General features: G+C 44.6%; 1 protein-coding gene across 14 annotated transcripts in view; it reads left to right on the top strand.

Moving 5' to 3' along the window:
• The window catches only part of RELB (RELB proto-oncogene, NF-kB subunit), a 621,320-nt gene that overhangs the window by 156,923 nt on the left and 443,633 nt on the right, over positions 1 to 20,764 (top strand). For 5 of the 14 annotated variants that reach the window (XM_085625727.1, XM_085625719.1, XM_085625721.1 and 2 more), the window contains one exon: positions 5,978 to 6,031. The exons of 1 other annotated variant lie outside the window; for it this stretch is intronic. In XM_085625727.1, the coding sequence (XP_085481853.1) occupies positions 6,010 to 6,031 (22 nt within the window). In that variant the 5' untranslated portion in view covers positions 5,978 to 6,009. Of the gene's footprint in view, positions 1 to 5,977; positions 6,032 to 7,435; positions 7,557 to 8,386; positions 8,453 to 20,764 lie in introns of those variants that run through there. 8 more of the 14 variants (XM_085625725.1, XM_085625724.1, XM_085625720.1 and 5 more) reach the window with 3 other exon arrangements.

The raw sequence follows: 20,764 nt of genomic DNA on the forward strand, positions 1-20,764 counted from the left end.
GAAGGGGGAAAGAAGAGCTCCTTAATTCCGCGGGAGGAAGCTTTTTTCTGCTCCTTACATGGTGCTGTATGCAGGAGGGCGGGCTGAGGTGGCATTTCAACTGCATTAGACTCCTTGCCCGGTTAGTCAGATCCAGAGATTGCAGACCTGATAAGTCCAGGCTCAGAGAAACCCCAAACCTTGGGTGCATCACTCTAGGCAACTCGTTACAACCTGCTGGTGTACAATTTGTGTTGAAATTACACTTTGTGGAGTTTGGAAAATATTTGCGTATTTTTATGTTGCTACAGCGCGCCATTGGAATCCCAGAACAATAAAAATGTATGTAGGAATTATGATTAACAATATTTTAATATTATTCTTGTTGCTATTAACAACATTTTCTGTTATAATCATATATTTTAGGTATATGGAATTAAACAGGGGCAAGATGAATTCCACTTGTATTTTTTGCATTTGAGCTGACACAATACTATAGCTTTCCCTGTTACTGAAATGCCGTATTTATCGTCGTGTCATTTTCCTTGTGTGCAATTAATTTTTAATAACTTGGGGCCTCATGTAGGTAGCCAAATACCGGTCGGTAACGGCCGATTTTCGGTAAATATGCCGTTACCGACCGGTATTCAGACAAGTGAGATGTAGGAGTCCAAAAACGACCATTCGGTAAATATGAGGCGGTAAATACCGAATCATATTTACCGAATACTAAAATACCGATTCAGATTTACCGAATACATACTTAACGAATCGGTAAATATGAAGTGGTAAATATGAAGTGGTAAAAATTAAAATGACATGTAGGAGCACTCGGTAATTAAGAAATCCAAGAAAATCGGTAAATAAGAGTCGGTAATTAACACGGATTGAAAGCAGGTGGTAACCATCAACAGTGCATATAAGCAATCCCAAAATGCAACAGCGTGGACAACATGGCCGCTATGTATGTCATTGCAAGGCGCCTACGTCTACAGGCAGCAGGACTGAGGGTTTGGCGACGGGAGGAACGCATCTACAGACAGAAAGTTGTCTGCTGCAATAATGTTCTTTTTCCACCCCCGCATGGGCGGCTGGATGTTTCCATCTGGCCTTCGATTCCAACCTTGAAAGCAGAGTTCAACAAGTTGTGCAGAATAAGAGCGCTATTGTCCCAAAAAGAGGTGCCTTTGACTTCCTCTCGTGAAACATTTGTCCTTCACGTTGCTAATACGCGCACTGAGGTACAGGCGCTTCTGAATACTGACCTCCCCCTGCATTTCGGCTCTTTGATCCATACTATTTTCAATGCCACGTCCACGACCGGCCTGGCTCATTTTTTTAAACTTGTGGGCTCGGGTCTCGTGACCTCTTTCCAAACTATTTTTGGTGTGATTCCGGCATTTCTTCATTCACTTTTCTCGAGCATCTTTGGAGGTGTCCCGCTGCTTCTGGCGCTACTGGCAGGTGTGCTGCTTTTCCGTTTGATACTCCGGAATGGCTGCTCCTTCTGTGCCACACGAGCACCTGTCCCGTCTGCATCTTCTTCGTGATAGGATGCTTGACTTTTATGGTACTTTGCCATTGGCGACTTTGAGCCTGGCTTATGGATTATCCTTCAGGTATTCCTACTTCACCTGCGTACAACCTGTATTTCACTGCCTGGATTGTCCCTTTGAATGGCCTCTGGATTTGTGCTTGACCAACATGGTGTCTCCGGTGCCGGATTTCGATCGACTGATGAGGCCCTTAGTGTCTCACGAGTTGGCCTGTTCTGGTGTCCGGATTATGGCCTGTGGTGCGGCGCATGGTATCCTGGGTAATTGGGACATCTCAGCGGCCGCCTACGACTTCTTGGCTATGAGCTATTTGGAGGAACATTCCGGGTGCCCTCTGATTGTGGTAGAGGCTCCGATGGTTGGAGAACACGTATGTTCCTTTTCATTACTTAATTGGATGGCTGAGACTTTTAGCGGCCCTGCAAACGATTTTTTGTTGGAAGCAGTGGCCACATATGCTGCCTATACATTCATGGATTAACTGGACTGTCGTCCATTGCGCCTGTGCTACTGGACAGCACCCTGGCGCAACATTTATTTCTTTTGAATCTCTTTTTTCTCTTCCTGATGGTCGTTTTGAGTTTTTTTATATACTTGCATTTTTTTGTAGAATTCTATGCTGCAATTTTTTGTAGTTTCGGACTTTGGCGCAGCATTGGTTACGCCTTGTTCTGCTCTGACGAAACTGAACTCTGCGTTCTCTCTTTTCTTGCCTATTGAATAGTGCTTCGATCAAGGGGGCGTGTAGTGAGTTCTCCCTGAATACGTACATACATTGTTAAGTTAGCATAACCACGTTAAATGTTAGAATGCCATCTTTTTGTCTTTGCACACGACACTGCGTTTACATGTTATTTCTTAAATAAACTGCTGACTCGAGACTTGCTTCACACGAGAGCAATCTGTTGTTACCATCCCAAGCTCTGCGCAGCGACCTTGGTCTGTACATGGTGTGACAAACAGTCTGGAATATTACACAATGCATGTTTTCCACTCTAGGTTGATCGACCCACTGTTTAGCCATAACACACGCGCAGCTGAAAATACCTGAAAGTTGGTGCTTTTAATGTCACAGACATCATGTTTATGATTCAGACCGAAGACGAGCCTTCCTGCGAGAAGACTCCTGATGCTCCTGTGATGTGATTTCACTAAGCTGATCTTTGAGGTATGGGGTCCCCTATTCAAGCCTAAGAGACCTTCTATTAGCATAATAATAATATTAGCTTCTTAGTAAAGGGAAGGTGGTAGTATCCTCGGTATTTTCCGATTCGGTAAATACCACCTCGGTATTTTCCGATTCGGTAAATACCACCTCGGTATTTACCGAATCGGTGAATTCCGATTCGTGATTACCGAATGTTACCGAATCGGTAACTGTTACCGAATTTTTACCTACATATAACTTACCGATTCTAATTTACCGATTCGGTACGGCTCGGTATTTAAGAAACGGTAAAATTTATTTACCTACATGAGGCCCTTGGTGTTTTAATAAAGGCGTACCACTTTGTATTTCTGGATACCCTTTTTGACCTTAAATATGAACTTTAATGGTATACTTATTGACATCAAGTGCTATGTGTAAGTTTGCCGTTCCCTTTGCAGAGGCAACGCTGTGGAGGTATAGTGCGAACAGCCATTTTTCTCGAAGCCTCTTGTGACGATGTTTTCCAGAATGCACCTAAATCAGCCGATTTTCACTGTTTTATCAAAATGCCGAATGCGGGTTTGTACTTTCCCCATTGTTCCTTTGTAATCTGCGCATAATGTACATTGAGGTGTAATTGAATTTAAAACAGAATAACCCCTACTATTGAACAGTTTTCCTATTCTATGGACCTGTTATTTTGGTCCATCACCCTCCCACCCCTGGAAAAACATCAGCCTACAGCTTATGCTCAAGTTAAAGAATGTTTTAAAATTTTGTGGAGGGGATTATCATTGAAGTATTGTGTTTGTAAATGTTTTAACTACAACTGAAGAGATTGTGAAAGTAACCAACGTGTGTCGGCTAAGGGCTGCTTAACAATAAACAGACGTCCGTACATGTTTTCACTGCCCGGCTGACTTCCTAAACATGCATCTGTTGTTTTATTATACGTCCCAGCGTCACCCTGAAGTGAAATAAAGTTAATCCTGAAGAGAAAACACAGAAAATGCTGCCAACACCGACCATGCTCAAATATAAAACTATAAAAATTTAGATGAAAATACAGAGAAACAGTTCTCAGCTTGCACATTGCTCAGACAGAGCGCGGTGTCCCTGAACAGAGGTCAGTTATAGAAAAACACGTATTAATGCCTGCATGTGCTTCTTAATAGTACAGAGCTTCAAGGCACGTTAAGGAGAGGTTAGACTCGGGCAGCACTAGGCCAGCTTCACCCCATACTGCCATACTGCCTGCGTTCGAGGCTCTTATTTTGATCCCCTTTATTTGATCAAGTGTTCATGTGCTCACTTAAAATAAACCCATGACTCCATGCACGGCGGCCATTGCATGGTTTAAAAGGGGCAGACAGAGCGGAAGTGGGCTTCAGTAACTTAGACTATATTGAAGGGCCTGGAGTTTGGGGATGTGTTTAATGCTACCAATGCAGCGCCGCCTCGCTTAAGACAGCTACGGACCTGTGTATGGATATTTTTATTGTCGTACAACGAACTGATACCGGAGGTGCTGCACACAGAGTGAGCAGTGTGATCTTTCGGTTTTTTTCGGAGAAGACTGGTTTACAGAAATTATGAGGTGATTCCAATGAGTGTGTAGAATTACAGCAGTGATAGTTCTAGGAAGCAGATCAGGCTGCAATTTCCTCCAACAAAGCCTTCCCTGATCCACGTCCGGATGTAATGTTACGATGCCCTGCCCTCTCCCTCACTCTTCAGTGGGGCTCAGGGTGGGCGCTGGATGGAGGGATCTGAGCGTCCGTGGCCCGGGGCAGGGCCAGGGTGTGCTGGGCCCCTCCCTGCCTCATTGTAAACGGGCACACCAGCTTGCCGGTGTCCTGTAAATCCAATTAGCTCCACTTTTTATAGAAGCTCAAACTAAAGATCAGTCAGCTTAGACACGCGAGCGCAAGTGGACGGAATCCAATTAGGGTTCCTGCATCCTCCTGTGCTGCCGGGAGCAGGCGCTAGGCAGCAGCGGCCCGACCTCTCTGCTCCTAGGCCAGGGGAGGTCGCTGGTCACGCAAGTGCTCGTCCCCGGGAGCAGGAAGCTCCCACCCGCCCCTCCTCGTTCGGCATTATCACTCCGCCCTAACAACCTTTTTCCTCACACAAATGAACATTTTTTTTACAAGATATGTGTCTTAAAAAGGCTACCGTGTGAAGGGCGGTGAAGTGGTCTAGGGTCTAACCGAAAAATCTGGTGCAGTGAGACTGTCCTATTCAGGTGTGCGTTGTTGTTTTCTTGAAAACGCAGTGATCACACTTACATAAAATCCACGGACAGGGGAGTGCGGGCGGGGGGAGGGGTTGACGGCTGCTGTTGCCTGCCCTAACTGTTTACATGCGCCGTGAGCAAAAGAGACGCCCGTGAGACTCTGGATAAGAGAATAGCACACAAAAGAAAGAGAAATCGCGCCATGCACGCGTTGTGCTGACATGCGCGCGTTGTTCTGAGAAAGAGACGCTGTACACCTGCAAAGTCTCCTGTCCGGCCAGGCACAGCAAACAAGAGACAGGGAGGGAACCAAACATGCCTCCCTTCCAATCAAAAGCACACTTATTTGACCCGCACCAATCAGAAGCTTGGGTGGAGCTTCCACCCCGCTTCGGAAGCAAAACCCACGACAATAGTCTCGCAAGCGGGCAGCGCATGTGCTGCGTCGCTAGGCGAGACCTAAAAAGGAGCAGCTGACATCAGAGAACACAAAGCTGACAGCTTGTTATTAGGGCAAAAGCACAAGTGGTTTTCGTCTGTGATCTAACCACGTACCTGGTAGCCTAGACCACTGCATTAAGACCTGAACTAGCCCAGGAGGCTCCCCATAACTTGTGCATGAAGGGTGAGTTGACTCATTGTGTTGAAGTAGCACTAGTGCTTCCTGTGAATAGCTAACATAAGGCACTGTGGTCACCAAGATGGACCCTTGCAACAACACCCTATATTTCCGTTTCTGGAGCGAACTCTGGACCTGGGCATAGCCAACCATCAGTGTTGAGGGAAATCTGCTAGGTCAGTGGGATATCTGTGCAAAACTGTATCGCATGTCCTTAACAGGAGTTTCACTTCCCATCAGGTAACGGGGAATCTAATGAAAGATTCAAGTCAATGTGTCTGTAGTTTTGCGATTGAGATTATAATTGAGAGTTAGTAGTTACAGATTAAATAATGGACACTGATTTGTGTTATATTCTATGGTTATTCATATTCGGATTTAAAGTATGCCCTTAATAATTATGGAGTCAATATTGTGATACTGTTCGTGTTGTTCAGCAGGAATCCCTGTCGCCCTTGCTGCACAAGAGATGCTTCAAGATCAGACTTCAGGTATGACATTAATTTAGTCTTCTCTACATCCCGCCTTACATCTTTTGTCTCTAGTGTAGTTTCCATCTGTCCCGCTCCTTCGTGCATACTCCTTCTGATTTGCATCCCTTTGGACTTCAGACCTCTCTTCTTCTTACATGCCGAGGCCCCCTGTCTTAAAGAGCACCATCACTAGACCTGTATCTTCCCTCAGACGTTGGTGTCTCTGTTGGTCCTCACTGAGAGAACAGGTACCCAAATCTAGCCTGCCATTATATGAGTTCACCATCTCTTATCAGCGCTGTTTTTTCCATAGCTTCCCATTTCTCACATATTCTGGCTCAGTCTGTTCATCTATCACTTTTTATTATTTCCTGGTCCCCATTTATAAGCATAACACAAACCGTCCTTTGTGAGGACTGCAGGGACTTCATATACTAGAGTTTTTCTATGGTTCCAAAGCCTGTGAACCAGGCTTTGTGACTGCAAAACACATTTTTACATTTTACAATTGCAAAAGCTGTCCCAGTGGGAGAAGTCCTCTTTTGGAATTGTGTCAGATGGACTTTGCAGGGGGCAGGGTTTGATGTATTTCCAAACGCGAAACTTTTTTGTAAAGCCGCATCTGTCTCTTTAATGGACATGGGCTGCTTTTAACAAAAAATGTTCCCTGTTTGGTAAAGCAAATGCGGGGATCGAGGTGTGCTGTACTTTTCATTCCTCCATCTCTTCATTCACAGCCATTTGCAAGGATCACAAAATTCGACATGCCTAATTAATAATATTCGTTAGGCAGGCCATTTTGCAACTGTCTCTAAATGGGCAGGTTGTGGTACAAACTATTAGTGGCTTGATTGCATTGTAAATTACATCTCATTTGAAAACCACTCACTTGGTGTGCAGTTTTCATATCCCTGGTTTGTGAATGGGCATAGAACATGAGGCCCAAGAAGCCCTTCAACTTAATCCTGTGGTCCCAGCACATATGGAGACCTGGGTCATCATAAGAGGACCTTTAATTAATACTTAGAGTATGATTTATCCTTTACCACCAGAGAGGTTTTATTAAATGCATTTGTTGAGAGAGAAGGGAAAAGACTACACTACCTCTGCTCTTATTGTAGATTCTGGATAAGTTGCTATAGGGGGCAGTGTTCAGTAGTTTTGTTTATTTTGTGTTTGACAATGACTTTAAACTTCGCCCTCAGCCAGTGCCCCTGAATCTGATTATGGAATAGTTATGATGAATGTCTGAGACCCAGCTTGGACTTCTCATATCAGATGTTAGGCTTCAAGCAGATAATACAATGTACAGTTGTGTATAGCTATCTTCTACTTGAATCTGTTTGTGTGATGACATACTAATTTCTTGCCTTTTTCTCTCCTACACCTACCCTCTCTCTCTCTCCCTCTATCCCTCTGCAGCAGAGTTAGGTGAGTAGACTGCCATCCTAGATCGATGGGGAGACTCCATCCTCTTGTCGGGCCCCTGTGGTGCAGAATTGACCAGCTGCTTTCAGGTCTTCTGAAAAGTTTTGGAAGTGAGGTGCATAAGCAAGGAAAGTTTTCAGTTAGACGTTGTAACAGTGAACGTTTGCAAGTTAAATACATTGATCGCAGTTTACTTTCATTGTCCAACTTGAACAGCTTTTGATATTTTGCTTTTAACTGTCTGTAAAGATGACGGAGACTCTAAGTCAGCATATCTTTACTTAACAAAAAAAACAAAATTTAGTACCAAAATAATTCTAGCTCTTAAGTGTTTTTTTCTGCATGGGATTTTGCATTTATAATAACGTGTTTAGAGTTCTGTAGACACTTTATTCTTTTTTTGTTAAGTTTCAGTAAAACATTTCCACTATCACATGCATTATTTATTTGAGTAGTTTTATAAAGCATGAACAAGACTCATAGGGGTATCTGAGCGCTGTACAGAGTTGGCGCAAGCAAGGGTACAAATACAATGTGAAAGTAGGTGATGTTACAACCTAATGGACAACTTTCAGGTTGAGAGTTGGGGGTATAAACGGTGCCCTCGAACACGAAGAGCAAAACATAAAATAACACGCACCAGAGAAGTGCAATACGAATCAAGGAAATTATAACAAGAGCGAGATCACCACCAGATAATGATTAGTTCCTCAAAGTCCAGAATATACATTTAAAATTAGCCAACAATGTTAAGATATGTTTTCCTGGCTAACTATTTGAAAGGGGGACCTCTTGTAGTCTAGAAACTGAGGCCCACAGTGAGCACTGGTGTATTTATAGTCTACTGTCAAAACATGAGGTTAAAAAGTGACAACAAAGTAGTCGTCTTGCACGGAAGGCAATGTCAGCTGAGCCCAGGGTATCTACCTTTACTTTACAGGAAGAGAGTGATAAGACTTGAGAGTGCTGACATTTCTCCTTGCCAGGAATGAATGAATACACTACTGCAAGGTAAAGTCCCCGCTGGAAAATTATTTTATGTCCTTTAAACTTAGAAAATATGTAATACTTGAAGGCTGACGGGGGAAGGAGGTTATTGGAGACAGAAATAAGGACTAATCTCTGGGTGTTCTTTTGGTAGGGAGACTAGACAAAGACAAAGGCTTTAAATCTACTTTGTATCAGCATTAAAGGTAAAGGTAAACTTATAAAAAGCCAAAGAGTGGATGGACAGAAGCAAAATATCTTGACCCCAGCCTTAACTTCAGAGGAGATGATGTTAGATGAAAAGAGGAGGATTAAGGCACGAGCAGATAGAGCCAGCAATGCTCAAGCGCATTGGATGTTTCATCTTTCAGTGTGCCATCCAAGGGTCCGTGTCAAAGCGTGAACACTTATTAGTTGATCAATCACTTTACCATGTTGGCAGACACTATTCACTAGAATGTAAATACTAGCTATAATAATTTTCGCTGGTGTTGGGGGCGAAAATACTCTCTAGGGATTTTGTTGCAAAGCAAAAGACAACAATCACTTTCTTTAACCAAAAAAATACTAAAATGTACAATTGAACGATAGCACTGCGGGAGAGTGCACACCATGATTTTGGGAAGATGCCTTGATCTTTTGTCTTGAAGAGGCTTTCTGATTCTGTAGTCAGATAAGCTATCCTTCAACTAAAAGTAACTTTTAAAGTTTGTGAAACTTGGTGTTGTCTACTGTGGAAACTCCATGTTGTGAGGATGTGAACAGCAACCCCCAGGAAGGCACCTCCAGGACAAGCAGGAAATAATCTCAGCAGTAAGTGATGTCCTTTTTCAGGGTAAAAGCAGCAAGTGGAGCTTTCTCATTATGGGCCTCATGTAGGTAAATAAATTTTACCGGTTCGTAAATACCGAGCCGTACCGAATCGGTTAATTAGAATCGGTAAGTTATATGTAGGTAAAAATTCGGTAACAGTTACCGATTCGGTAACATTCGGTAATCACGAATCGGAATTCACCGAATCGGTAAATACCGAGGTGGTATTTACCGAATCGGAAAATACCGAGGTGGAAGTTACCGAATCGCAAAATACCGAGGTGGTAGTTACCGATTCGGAAAATACCGATTCGGTATGTACGGAGTCGGTAAAGAAAATCACATGACTTGACGAAACAGCGAATCCAGTGCAACGACAGCCCACCCAACCTGGAACTGCCCACACCCAGGCAGGTGTACTCAATTAGCCGAAGTGGCCACACCCAGGCAGGTGGACATAATTAGCCGACCCTGGAGAGGCTTGGAGTGCAGAGGAGAGGCAGGGAGCAGTTGCATGTGCGAGCGGGTAAACGAACAGCATGTCCAGCCAGAGAACACAGAAAGACGGAGGGGAAAGGAGGAGGAAGCTGAAATTTAGCCCCAAGGAACTCCAGGTGCTGGTGGAGGAGGTCGTGAAGCAGCACCAGAAGCTGTTCGGCAGGCAATCCCTGCAAGTGCCTGAGGTGGAAAAGCGCAACATATGGCTGGCCATCCAGGCGCAGGTCAATGCTGTGGGAGTGACCCACAGGGACATTGAGGTCCTCAAAAAGCGCTGGTATGACCTGAGGATTGTAACCAAGAGGAAGATGGGCGACATCCAGAAGGAGGCCAGCCAGACCGGAGGTGGAACCAACAGGGCACCTGCCCTCACCGAACTGGAGGAGCTGGTGGCGGCCACAATCGAGCAAGAGAGCGTCGTGGGTCTTGGGGACGCCGACAGCTCTGCCAGAGCCGCAACACACCAAGGTAAGACGAAAGCACAGCAATGTATCCCCCCCTACCCCATCCCACATCCCCCAAATGTGAAACGAGAATCACACTGCAGTCCACACGTGTCAGTGCAGACAGGCAATGCATTTCGGGAGATGTAGTCAGGGCAACACTAACCATGACGTAAATGTTACAGGGCAACAAGGCATGTCACGCACTCGAGGCACAAGGAGACAGGGGACATGTTGGAATGTGAAATTATTTATTGTGCCGCTTGCAATGCAGCCCTTCGGGGACACTGAGCCAATGTTGTATTTCTGTCCACAGATGTGACATCATGCAGGACAGGGCATGCTGCAGGAGAGACGGCACCACGGCAACATCAAACACCTCCAGCCAGCACAAGTACAGACCGGGGAGCAGGCCCACTGGCAGCCGCACCACCAACACAGCCAGCATCGCCGCACACAGAGCCAGCATCACCTCACCGTGAGCCAGCATCACCACCACCAGAGCCAGCCTCGCCACTCATGTTCGATTCACCGGCCACATCTCCGCTTGCATGCGTGAGACAGAGGAGGCGTCCAGCAGCCAGGCTACGAGCCTTGGACACCTCGTCAGACGACAGCATGGGCCCTGAAGACCGCACCGGGCCCCAGGAAGGGAGCCATGCCACTGTGCCCCACACCTCACAGGCAGCACAGACGGAAACAAGAGGGCGCCGCAGGTCGCGTGTCCAGAGTCCACCAGCACCCACTGACGGCCATGGTGTCTTCTTGGGGCTCGAGGGCCAAATGTTAAAGCAACAGCGCCTGCAATCAAAGGCAGTCATGTCAGTCCAGAGGCACATGCGGGTGATGAAGACAAGCATAGTCAACATGGACACAAACATTGGCGGCATGGCTGCGGGCATTCGGGACATGTCCCAGTCTATCCAGCAGTTGTGCAGCAAATTAGATGCTGACATCGAAGCACGGCGCCGGGAACGCCAGAGAAGGGACACTACCAGCAGGGCACTCAACCGTCTGGCAACTGCCACTTCCCTACTGTGCCGGCGCTCTGTGACGATGCAGGAGGGCCTAACACAGTGCTGCAGCGACCTGTCTCGGGGGATGGTGCAGGTGACAAGTGCACTAGGGGTGCTATTGACGAGTCAGGCGTCGACAACTGCTGCAGGGGATCCTGCGGAGAGCATCGACACCACCAGCAGCATCACACCCCCCGTCCCAGAAACACGCAGGAGCAGCAGGCGGCTTGGGGTTGGCTCTAGTGAGGATGCACAGGCCGTGCAATCCACCACTGCAGCGCGTATGCGCAAACATTGATGTCGCCCTGCCTAGCCACTTCACAATGGGTGACGTAACCCTGGACATACTCCTTGTATAGATGATATATTGCCAGATTGGCCTGATCATGTGTTCATGGCGTGGTGCCACATTAAACTACGTCATGACTGCTCACAACTCGCTGTGTCCCCTTACTTACTCAGAAATAGTTGGATGTGATCTCTGCCCGTCTCTCTCTCCCATCGATTGCAGTTGGCACTCTAGCTGCGTTGCCCTCTGGCTGGCCTGACTCATCCTCGTTGTCCTCAAAATATGTTAGTTCCACATCTGTACCTTTTTTCGTGGCAAGGTTGTGCAGCATTGCACAAGTGGCAATGATCTTGCAGCAGGTGATGGGTTTGTACTGGCGTGCGCCTCCGCTCTTGTGCAGGCAGCGGAACCTGCTCTTCAGTAGTCCAAACGTGCGCTCCACCACATTGCGTGTTGTTTTGTGTGCCACGTTGTATCGTCTCTCACTCTGGGTAGCTGGGTGTAGGTAGGGAGTGAGGATGAATGACCGGCATGCATATGCACTGTCGCCTGAATGGGTGAAAGGGAACCATCAGTAACATGCCTCTATACACTATGTTTGCATGTTTCAAGGGGCGTCACTGTTACTTACCTAGCAGGTATCCCTCTCCGAATTCTCCGGCACTCAGTCGTGTGTAAATCCCACTATTCTGGAAGATGTAAGAGTCGTGGGTGCTCCCAGGAAACTTTGCAACAATATCTGTGATGATGTTCCCTGCATCACAGATCACCTGCACGTTGATGGAGTGGGTGGACTTCCTGTTCCTGTAGATGTGCTCTGTATATGCTGGTGGACAGATTGGGATGTGGGTACCATCAATACAGCCGAGGACATGGGGGAACTGTGCCATGTGATAAAAGTCAGTTTTTGTTTTCTGCAGTGCAGCCTGTGAGTTCGGGAAGCTTATGTAGTGGTGCATTCTCTGCATCATGGCATCCAGGAACTTCCTGAAGAAACGGGACAGGCAACTTTGGGATACCCCACCCACCGCAGCTATCACCACCTGATAACTGCTGGATGCCAACAGATGTAGGCTGCAGAGCACCTGCACATGTGGGGGTATGGCGTGCGCCCTTCTAACTGGCTGGTCCAGGAGTGGGTGTAGGTCCCTGATTAAGTCCATGATGGTTTCGGGGTGTAGCCTGTACCTCTCATGTATCTCTGCATCAGTCAGCTGGAATAGTGTGATGCGCTGTCTGTAGATTTGTTCCTCCCGTCGCCACACCCTCAGTCCTGCTGCCTGTAGACGTAGGCGCCTTGCAATGACGTACATAGCGGCCATGTTGTCCACGCTGTTGAATTTTGGGTTTGCTTTTATCCATTGTTGATGGTTACCACCTGCTTTTAGTCCGTGTTAATTACCGACTCTTAATTACCGATTTTAATGGATTTCTTAATTACCGACTGCTCCTACATGTCATTTTAAATTTTTACCACTTCATATTTACCACTTCATGTTTACCGATTCGTTAATTCTGTATTCGGTAAGTATGAATCGGTATTTTAGAATTCGGTAACTATGAATCGGTATTTACCGCCTCATATTTACCGAAAAGTGGTTTTTGGACTCCTACATCTCACTTGTCTGTATACCGGTCGGTAACGGCATATTTACCGAAAATCGGCCGTTACCGACCGGTATTTCGCTACCTACATGAGGCCCTATATCTTGTATGAACTATTGGTACTAAAATTGTTTTCCATTATTGAGAATGCCCTTGCCTTAACAATCGTGTGGAAATTGCTAAGCCATGATGTTTCACACTTGTGTATAGTATATCTTCAGTGTTCATTTAAACAAAACATTGTCAGTCTTTGGCTTCCTAAACTTTTGCAAAAGTTTTTCTTTTCGTAGAAGTCCAAGAAAACTACAAGTGTGTGTGTGTGTGTGTGTGTGTGTGTGTTGTGTTTCACCAGAAATCAGCCTGGATTCTCATTTTAGTCTTAGAAATTCCGAGATGACTGTTATGTGCCAACGAAATTGCATAGTCTCTCAAAATCAATGGAGGAATCAGCTTATTACCTCTTAAAAGAAGACCATCTCTGACGAATAACTCATCTCTCACCTCCCAGTAGCTCCTCATTACCTGATCACGACCCCACATCCTTGATCAACCAGAGGACACTAATTTAATCACATGCGTTAACTCTTGTTCCTTCGCCAATTCTTCCATCCACTCACCTTCTAATATGGCTCCACAAGTAACCTCACACACCTTAAGCTCCTCCTCGTGGAGTTCACCACCAAAAGTAGCTCCTTCTTCACAACGGTCAGTCTCTTTACACAAGTGAGAGACACAATGAGCCAAAATATTCTCAGACCTTGGAACATAAATCACCTTGTACTCCAATTCCTGCAATGCGATGACTCTCCTGCAAATTGTGATGGAAATAGTATCAATTCTTTTTGACGTGAAAACTTCCCTCAAGGAAATTTTCAGCACCTCTTAAACTTCTGGAAATAGATAGAATAGTTCTTTCTAGCCCATTAATTACCTGTATTAGGACCGCTCCTAAGCACTTTGAACTGGCATCTGGCACCAACTCTGTCTCCTGACTCGGCTCAAAACTTGACACACTAGGGGCTTCCCTCAAGTCTGCCTTCAACGCTTGAGCTACTTTTCGCACTCACTCTTCCATAAAAATTCCACCCCTTTTTTGGCAGAACTCTTACATTTACTCTTCTCAGCAAAGTTCGCTATAAATTTACCATAGTACTCTGCCATTCTAATGAACTTCAATTTATCCTTATTGGTAGGAGATGGCATCTCACTAATTGCAGTGACAAACTCATTCCTGGACCGAATACCTTACGCTGAAACTTGATAACCTAAGTACTCTATGTAGTCTACATTAAACTTACACTTGTTCAACTTTAGCGTGAGACCACACAAATCTAGTTTTCTAAGAACAATTCACAACCGTTCATCGTGCTCCTCGACCATGCTCCCAAACACCAACACACTCATCCTGGTACATCTTGACCCCAGGGACACCTTTTAGAACATCTTCCATCATCCTCTGAAATACAGATGAAGCAGATATCAGCCCCAACAACATCCTAACATTTAAATGTACCAACTGGAGTGAGGAATGATGTTAGCTCCTACGATAATGGATGTAACCTGATTTGACGATATACGGACGGTTAGTCTTGCAATTAAAAATACTTAGAATCCCCTAATGAGGACAAAGTTTCCGTTATATTGGGTAAAGGGACCGATCAACAATGATGCGGCGATTCTGTTATGTAAAGGCCAAAGACAGCTACACGTCCCCGCTTGCCTTCTTTGCCATTACTACCAGGGACAACCCCTCTGATCCTTAATCTTTCTCAATTATGCCCACTGATTCCAATCTTTCCAACTCATGGGACATCTCATCTCACACATAAAGGAACACCCCTGACCTTGCGTGCCTTTGGGAATTGACTCTGGTGTCATTTTAATGAAATTGGTATAATGCTTCAAACATCCCAACTCTTTTCTGAAAACATTGGGGAATAATTCCTCATATTTGCTTCTTTTCGCATTCAACTTCACAACATTCGGTCTCCCTTCCAAACCTGTGGAATCTCTCATAGACCTCTCATTCTTTGGTGAGACACCTGTCTTAACTTCTCCAATTATCTTGCTCAACCTTACTGCAGGAGATTCATTAGGGTCAAGGAACTCTCTCTGATGTATCCAGCTAGTAAGAGAATCCCCTCTGATCGATGTGTATACCTTGCCAGACCTAAACCTCCCTTGAAACTCAACTTCACCCACAAAATAACCTCTAGGCCATATGTCAGGTTTTAATAGCTTTATCTTTCCTTTTAATTCTCTTTCGTAAAACAATTTAGGAACAAGAGTGATCTTAACCCCTGACTCAAATAACATTTTCACCTTTGCCCCGTCTATTTGCACCAATTCCATGGGTCCATCTCCGCATTTGACCTTCACTTGTAGGAGGATGATGTCACAATCATCCACCTGCTCGTACTCCACTTCTCTTTTTATCTCCATTTGATTTTCAAATTGTTGAGAAATGACCTTACCTACCGCAGCTTTTGCATGTAGCTTTCCATCCTGGATAGTCCTTACTATTGACTAAATGTGAAGTACTGTTACAACGAAAAAAACAACAAAGTTGCTTTTTATACTCCTTAGCATTATCCCTTTTATCAAACTCCTTTAAACCATCTTTTTTGATTATCCTAGGCCCTCACTCTCCTAACGTTGTCACCATTACCCTCCTTTTGTGACACAGAATCCTTTTTCAATGTGTTAACAAACATCATGGAGTGCTCTAAGGTCTTAACCATCGTCAAAACTTCACTCAGCGAAGGGTTGTCCCTTTGCCGTAAAGATTCCCTTGCTTTATCAGTGGCACAACCCAGCATGAACTGGTCTCTTTCTCACTCAAAGTCAAAATAAGCTTTATTAGATTTTAGGCATATAAAATCATAAAAGCAATCAATACAAACATCTCATCTCAATTCTAAAAATACAATGATCAACATAAATCTATGCAAGTTCATAAAAACAGTTCAATTTGCTACAGCTTTTTCTAGTGATTAAACATTGTGACACTTAACATCTAGGCTAAAAATATTCCATCCCAGTATTAAGATTTCTCATATGTGTTCCCTCCGACTTATATGCAATTAGAGTTTTCCTTGCTCTCAGTATGCTTTTTAGGAAACCCACCCTAGTTGCAATGAAGTAATAGCTATCCAACATCTGTAGATACTATAAAGCAAGGTGGAATTGTCTCCAGCCCCCCTGTTTTAATAAGGGTTTAATCCATCTGCGTCTTTCATTTACATAGAATTTACAGAATAGAATTACATGGATAGTTGTTTGTAAAGATATGTTATCACAGGGACACAGGCCTAAATCCCTTGACCAATTATTCATGTCTGGGTGACTGATCAAGCGATGGAAAGTTCCAAATCTAAAATGTGTTAACATGTATCTATCGTATCCCCCATACAACACAATAGATACGGTTGGATGTTATACGTAATAGTAATTATTTGGTGCTGCACCACCATGGGTTTATTAATTTCCAAATCTAGCCTGTTTTCCTCCAGGACAGTCATGTAGACTATTTTGAACTCCTTCCTTTGTATGGGGTTCATCATTTCTGGTAGGAAGAAATACTCTGGGTGCCCTATATCCTGCCTACAATCTTTTACATATCTTAACCAGGTGATCTTATTGGCATGATCCAATCTCATTGTATCAGTTAGGATTTCCTTGTTTAGCCCTGTGCTTGTGGAAGTCCAAATCCTATGCCAAAGCAGCACAGGTTGTACCTTAATTGAATTTGAAATGTGTGGTACACCTAACTCGCTGTGGCAGGTAAAAACTGAAGCACTTGCAGGTGTCACGGCTGCCGAATGATCGGGAGCCGGAACAAAGCAAAAAACTACAAAGATGGCCGCTGCCCGGGGAACGCGCATGTGCTATGACCGGAAAGGTTAAAGCGCACCCATCCCCGAGTGGCATCGCTTCGCGTCTCTTGGTTTAGGACTTACCTTCCGATCACCTCGTTTTCTTTCAAGTCGTCGCACATCGAGGTCCTTTTCGTGGTCTCCCAGCCTTCCTGAACCTCCTTTGACGTAGTCGGTGTGCCGCCTTCCCATTTCGGACTGCTGACAGTGCTCCACTCTTCGGTGCGCCTCCCTTGCCTTCATATCTTCGTCTTCACCTCCGGTTGAGTCATCCTGCAAACAAGAAAAGAAAGGACAGAAAGGCTTTATAAAGCCTGCATAACGGTAACAGCGCTTTGCACTGTCATTTACTAATTGATTAATGAACTTTTGAATACTTATCTGATTGGGTTTTCCTGTTGCTGTGGGCTTCCGTCCCATCCTTTACTGAACTAATGTAGTAACCTGCAACCATACAAAGAAATACATTATTTAGACGCCTGAACTTAAGGCAGTTTTTACTTTCTTCTACACTCTGTTTATGGAGTTTATTTACGTTAAAGAGTCTGGTGAATAGGTGGGTTCCAGTCAAGAGTATTCTTATTTGTTTATTAACATAGTGTTTGCTCTGATTAGGAAAACCATAATATCTTTTCTATTAGGACCAGGCATTTCTTCAACCACACGACTACATGATTAATTGACGGTTCACGAAGGAGGGAAACCATTAGGTAATTAATACACCTATTAGGGAGCTTAGACATTCTGACACCCTTTTCCATACTTACCAGTTTTTGTGTTCTTTCTTATGCAGATGCTATGCCTTGTCCTTGCTTGGTCCTGTCGTAACCTGGAGTTCAACGTGTGTCCCCATCCTTTCTTGTTTTGTTTCCCTTCTTCCCCGAATTACCATTGTCACTTTGACCTAGTTAGGTGCAATTGGTGATTTGGAGAAGTAGTGGATTTTTCTTCATGTCCATGACGTTCCTGCGGAAAATAACATGGGATAAGGTGAGACCTAACAGAACGCGAAGCCAGAGAAAAAAATTCTCTTCCGCCCTGACTTCATGGAGATGAATCAGGTAACCCTAGCAGATTTAGCACACATGTTGGGTAGCTTTCAGAAGGAAACCCAAGCCTTATCGGCCAGGGTAGATTCCATACAGCGGGGTATGAGGTCTGACCCAGGTCCAGGGACTCCGAATCCTGGTACTAGTTTCCCGGTTATACAAGTCACAACCCCACCATCCATTCCTTTGGCTCCTCCTGAGCGTTTTTTGGGGGATCCTGCTAAGTTTGCAGTTTTTATCAGTCAGTGCCAGCTTCACTTTATGTGCAAGGCCACTTGCTTTCCGACTGACCAAGCAAAGGTGGCATTAGTTATGTCCTATTTGGGGGGATCCGCTGCTGATCCCCTGCTAATTGGACTATTCCGTTGATAGAAAGAAACGATCCACTGCTACAGGACTATGACGCATTTAAAAGAGAACTCAGAAAATTATTTGACAGACACACTTTCACACAGTCAGTAGACACTGAGCTTTTGAATTTAAAACAAGGGACTAAAGACTTGGCTACATATATTTCCATGTTCAATAGACTAGTAGCAGAAGCTGGTTTGCCCGAGGAGAAGCGTAGTGTCCTGTTTTATAAGGGGTTGAGAGGATTTAAAAGATCTGTTAGCACAGGTTGTTGACCCCCCTGAGTCCTGCACAGCTCTTATCGACCTGGTGGTTAAATTGGACCATAGAATCAGTGAGAGGAAGAAAGAAAGAGGCAGGTCAGATGGGCAAGTCCTTGTTTATAGGGGAAAAAGACCTGACCCCGACAACACAGCTGAAGAACCAGAACCAATGCAGATAGAGAGTATCAGAGGGCCTCTTTTTGAAGAAGAGAGACAGAGAAGGCAAGACTAGAAGTTGTGCCTGTATTGCAGTAAGCAAGGCCATTTCCCTAGAGAGTGTCCTGTAAAACCAAGACAGACAAGGCAGTCAGAAAACTAGTAAGCCTGGAGTCTCCGGAGACAAGGACTTCGGGTAATTCAGGATTGATTGTCTCACAAATGAAGGTTTTAGCATCTCAGTCTTGTCACTTTTTTCTTTCCTCGGGAAACCAAGTTGCAGAGGTGCAAGTAATGGTAGATTCCGGGGCTTCAGGCAACTTCATGAATTCACAGTGGGCTCAGAGCAAAAAGATTCCCTGGGTGTCTAAATCCTCTTGGGAGGAATTTACAACTATTGATGGTAGCAATCTAAAATCAGGTCCCATCACACATGCTACTGTTGAGTTAACCCTAGTCATTGAAAAAGAACACCATGAACGCATTACGTTTGATCTAATACAGTCCCCTCAGTTTCCGGCTATTTTGGGGCTGCCCTGGTTATGTCAACATAATTCTTCCATTGATTGGAAGGCAATGAAGCTTACCTTTAATTACGACTATTGTAGAGACCATGTTCTGCCAAACCCAAGTAATCCTGAGAAAATGATCACTCTCACCAGTGCAAGTGACTCTGTATTACCTTTCATTTATCAGGACCTCAAGGAAGTCTTTGGTCAAGAAAAGGCTACTAGCCTCCCACCCCACAGGGTCTACGATTGTCGGATCGATTTAATGCCTGGAACTCGCATACCTTGCATAGGGTGTATTCCCAATCTGAAAAGGAGAATGTTTACTTGCGTGAATACCTTGACGAAATGCTGAGGATTGGGTTCATCCGTCCCTCTCGGTCACCGGCAGCGTCTTCTCTCTTTTTCATACCGAAGGGAGAAGGGGGTCTCAGATGTTGTATAGATTATAGGGCTTTAAATGCCATAACCTTCAAGAATAGGTATCCCTTGCCTTTGATATCTTCCCTTCTTGACCAGATAAAAGAGGCTAAGGTGTTCATCAAATTGGATTTGCGAGGGGCTTATCTTGTAAGAATTCAAGAAGGAGATGAGTGGAAAACGGCCTTCTGTACTAAGTATGGGTTATATGAATATTTAGGGATGCCGTTTGTGCTGTGTAATGCCCGTTCGGCTTTACAATATTTCATCAATGAAGTCCTAAAGGACATGTTGGACCTGTTTGTCATTGCTTACATAGACGACCTTTTGGTTTATTCCTCATCCATGCAAGAACATGTAATTCACGTTAGGAGGGTCCTCGAACGTTTGAGAGATAATCATTTATATTGTAAATTAGAGAAGTGCTATTTTCACATACAACTAGTATGTTTTCTTGGATTCATGGTATCTCCCCAGGGAATAAGTATGGACCCTCAGAAGGTAGAAGCCATCACTTGTTGGCAAGCACCACAGACTGTTAAAGAGATTCAGAGTTTCCTAGGTTTCGCCTACTTTTATAGACGTTTCATTTGTAATTTTTCTGACTTGGTTTCTCCGATAACTATGCTCCTATAAAAAGGGGTTAAGTTTCAATGGACTCCCGAGGCAAATGCATCCTTTCTTCAGTTAAAGAAAGCCTTCATACAAGCTCCCATATTAAAACATCCAGATCCTTCACGTCCTTTTATAGTTGAGGCAGATGCATCTCAAGTGGCAGTTGGAGGGGTCCTTTCTCAGGTGGATCCTATCACAGGATATCTTCATCCAGTGGCTTATTATTCACGGAAAATGGCTCCAGCAGAAATAAATTATTCAATAGGAGATAAAGAACTACTGGCCATAAAAAGAGTTTTTGAGGAGTGGAGGCAATACCTGTTAGGGGCAAACCATAGAATAACAGTCCTCTCAGATCACCGTAACTTACAGTTCCTGAAATCTGCAAGAGCTTTATCCATGCGACAACTACGTTGGACTCAGTTTTTTAGTGA

This window comes from Triturus cristatus, chromosome 9 (assembly GCF_964204655.1).
Source record: "Triturus cristatus chromosome 9, aTriCri1.1, whole genome shotgun sequence".
Classification (NCBI taxonomy): Eukaryota; Metazoa; Chordata; class Amphibia; order Caudata; family Salamandridae; genus Triturus; species Triturus cristatus.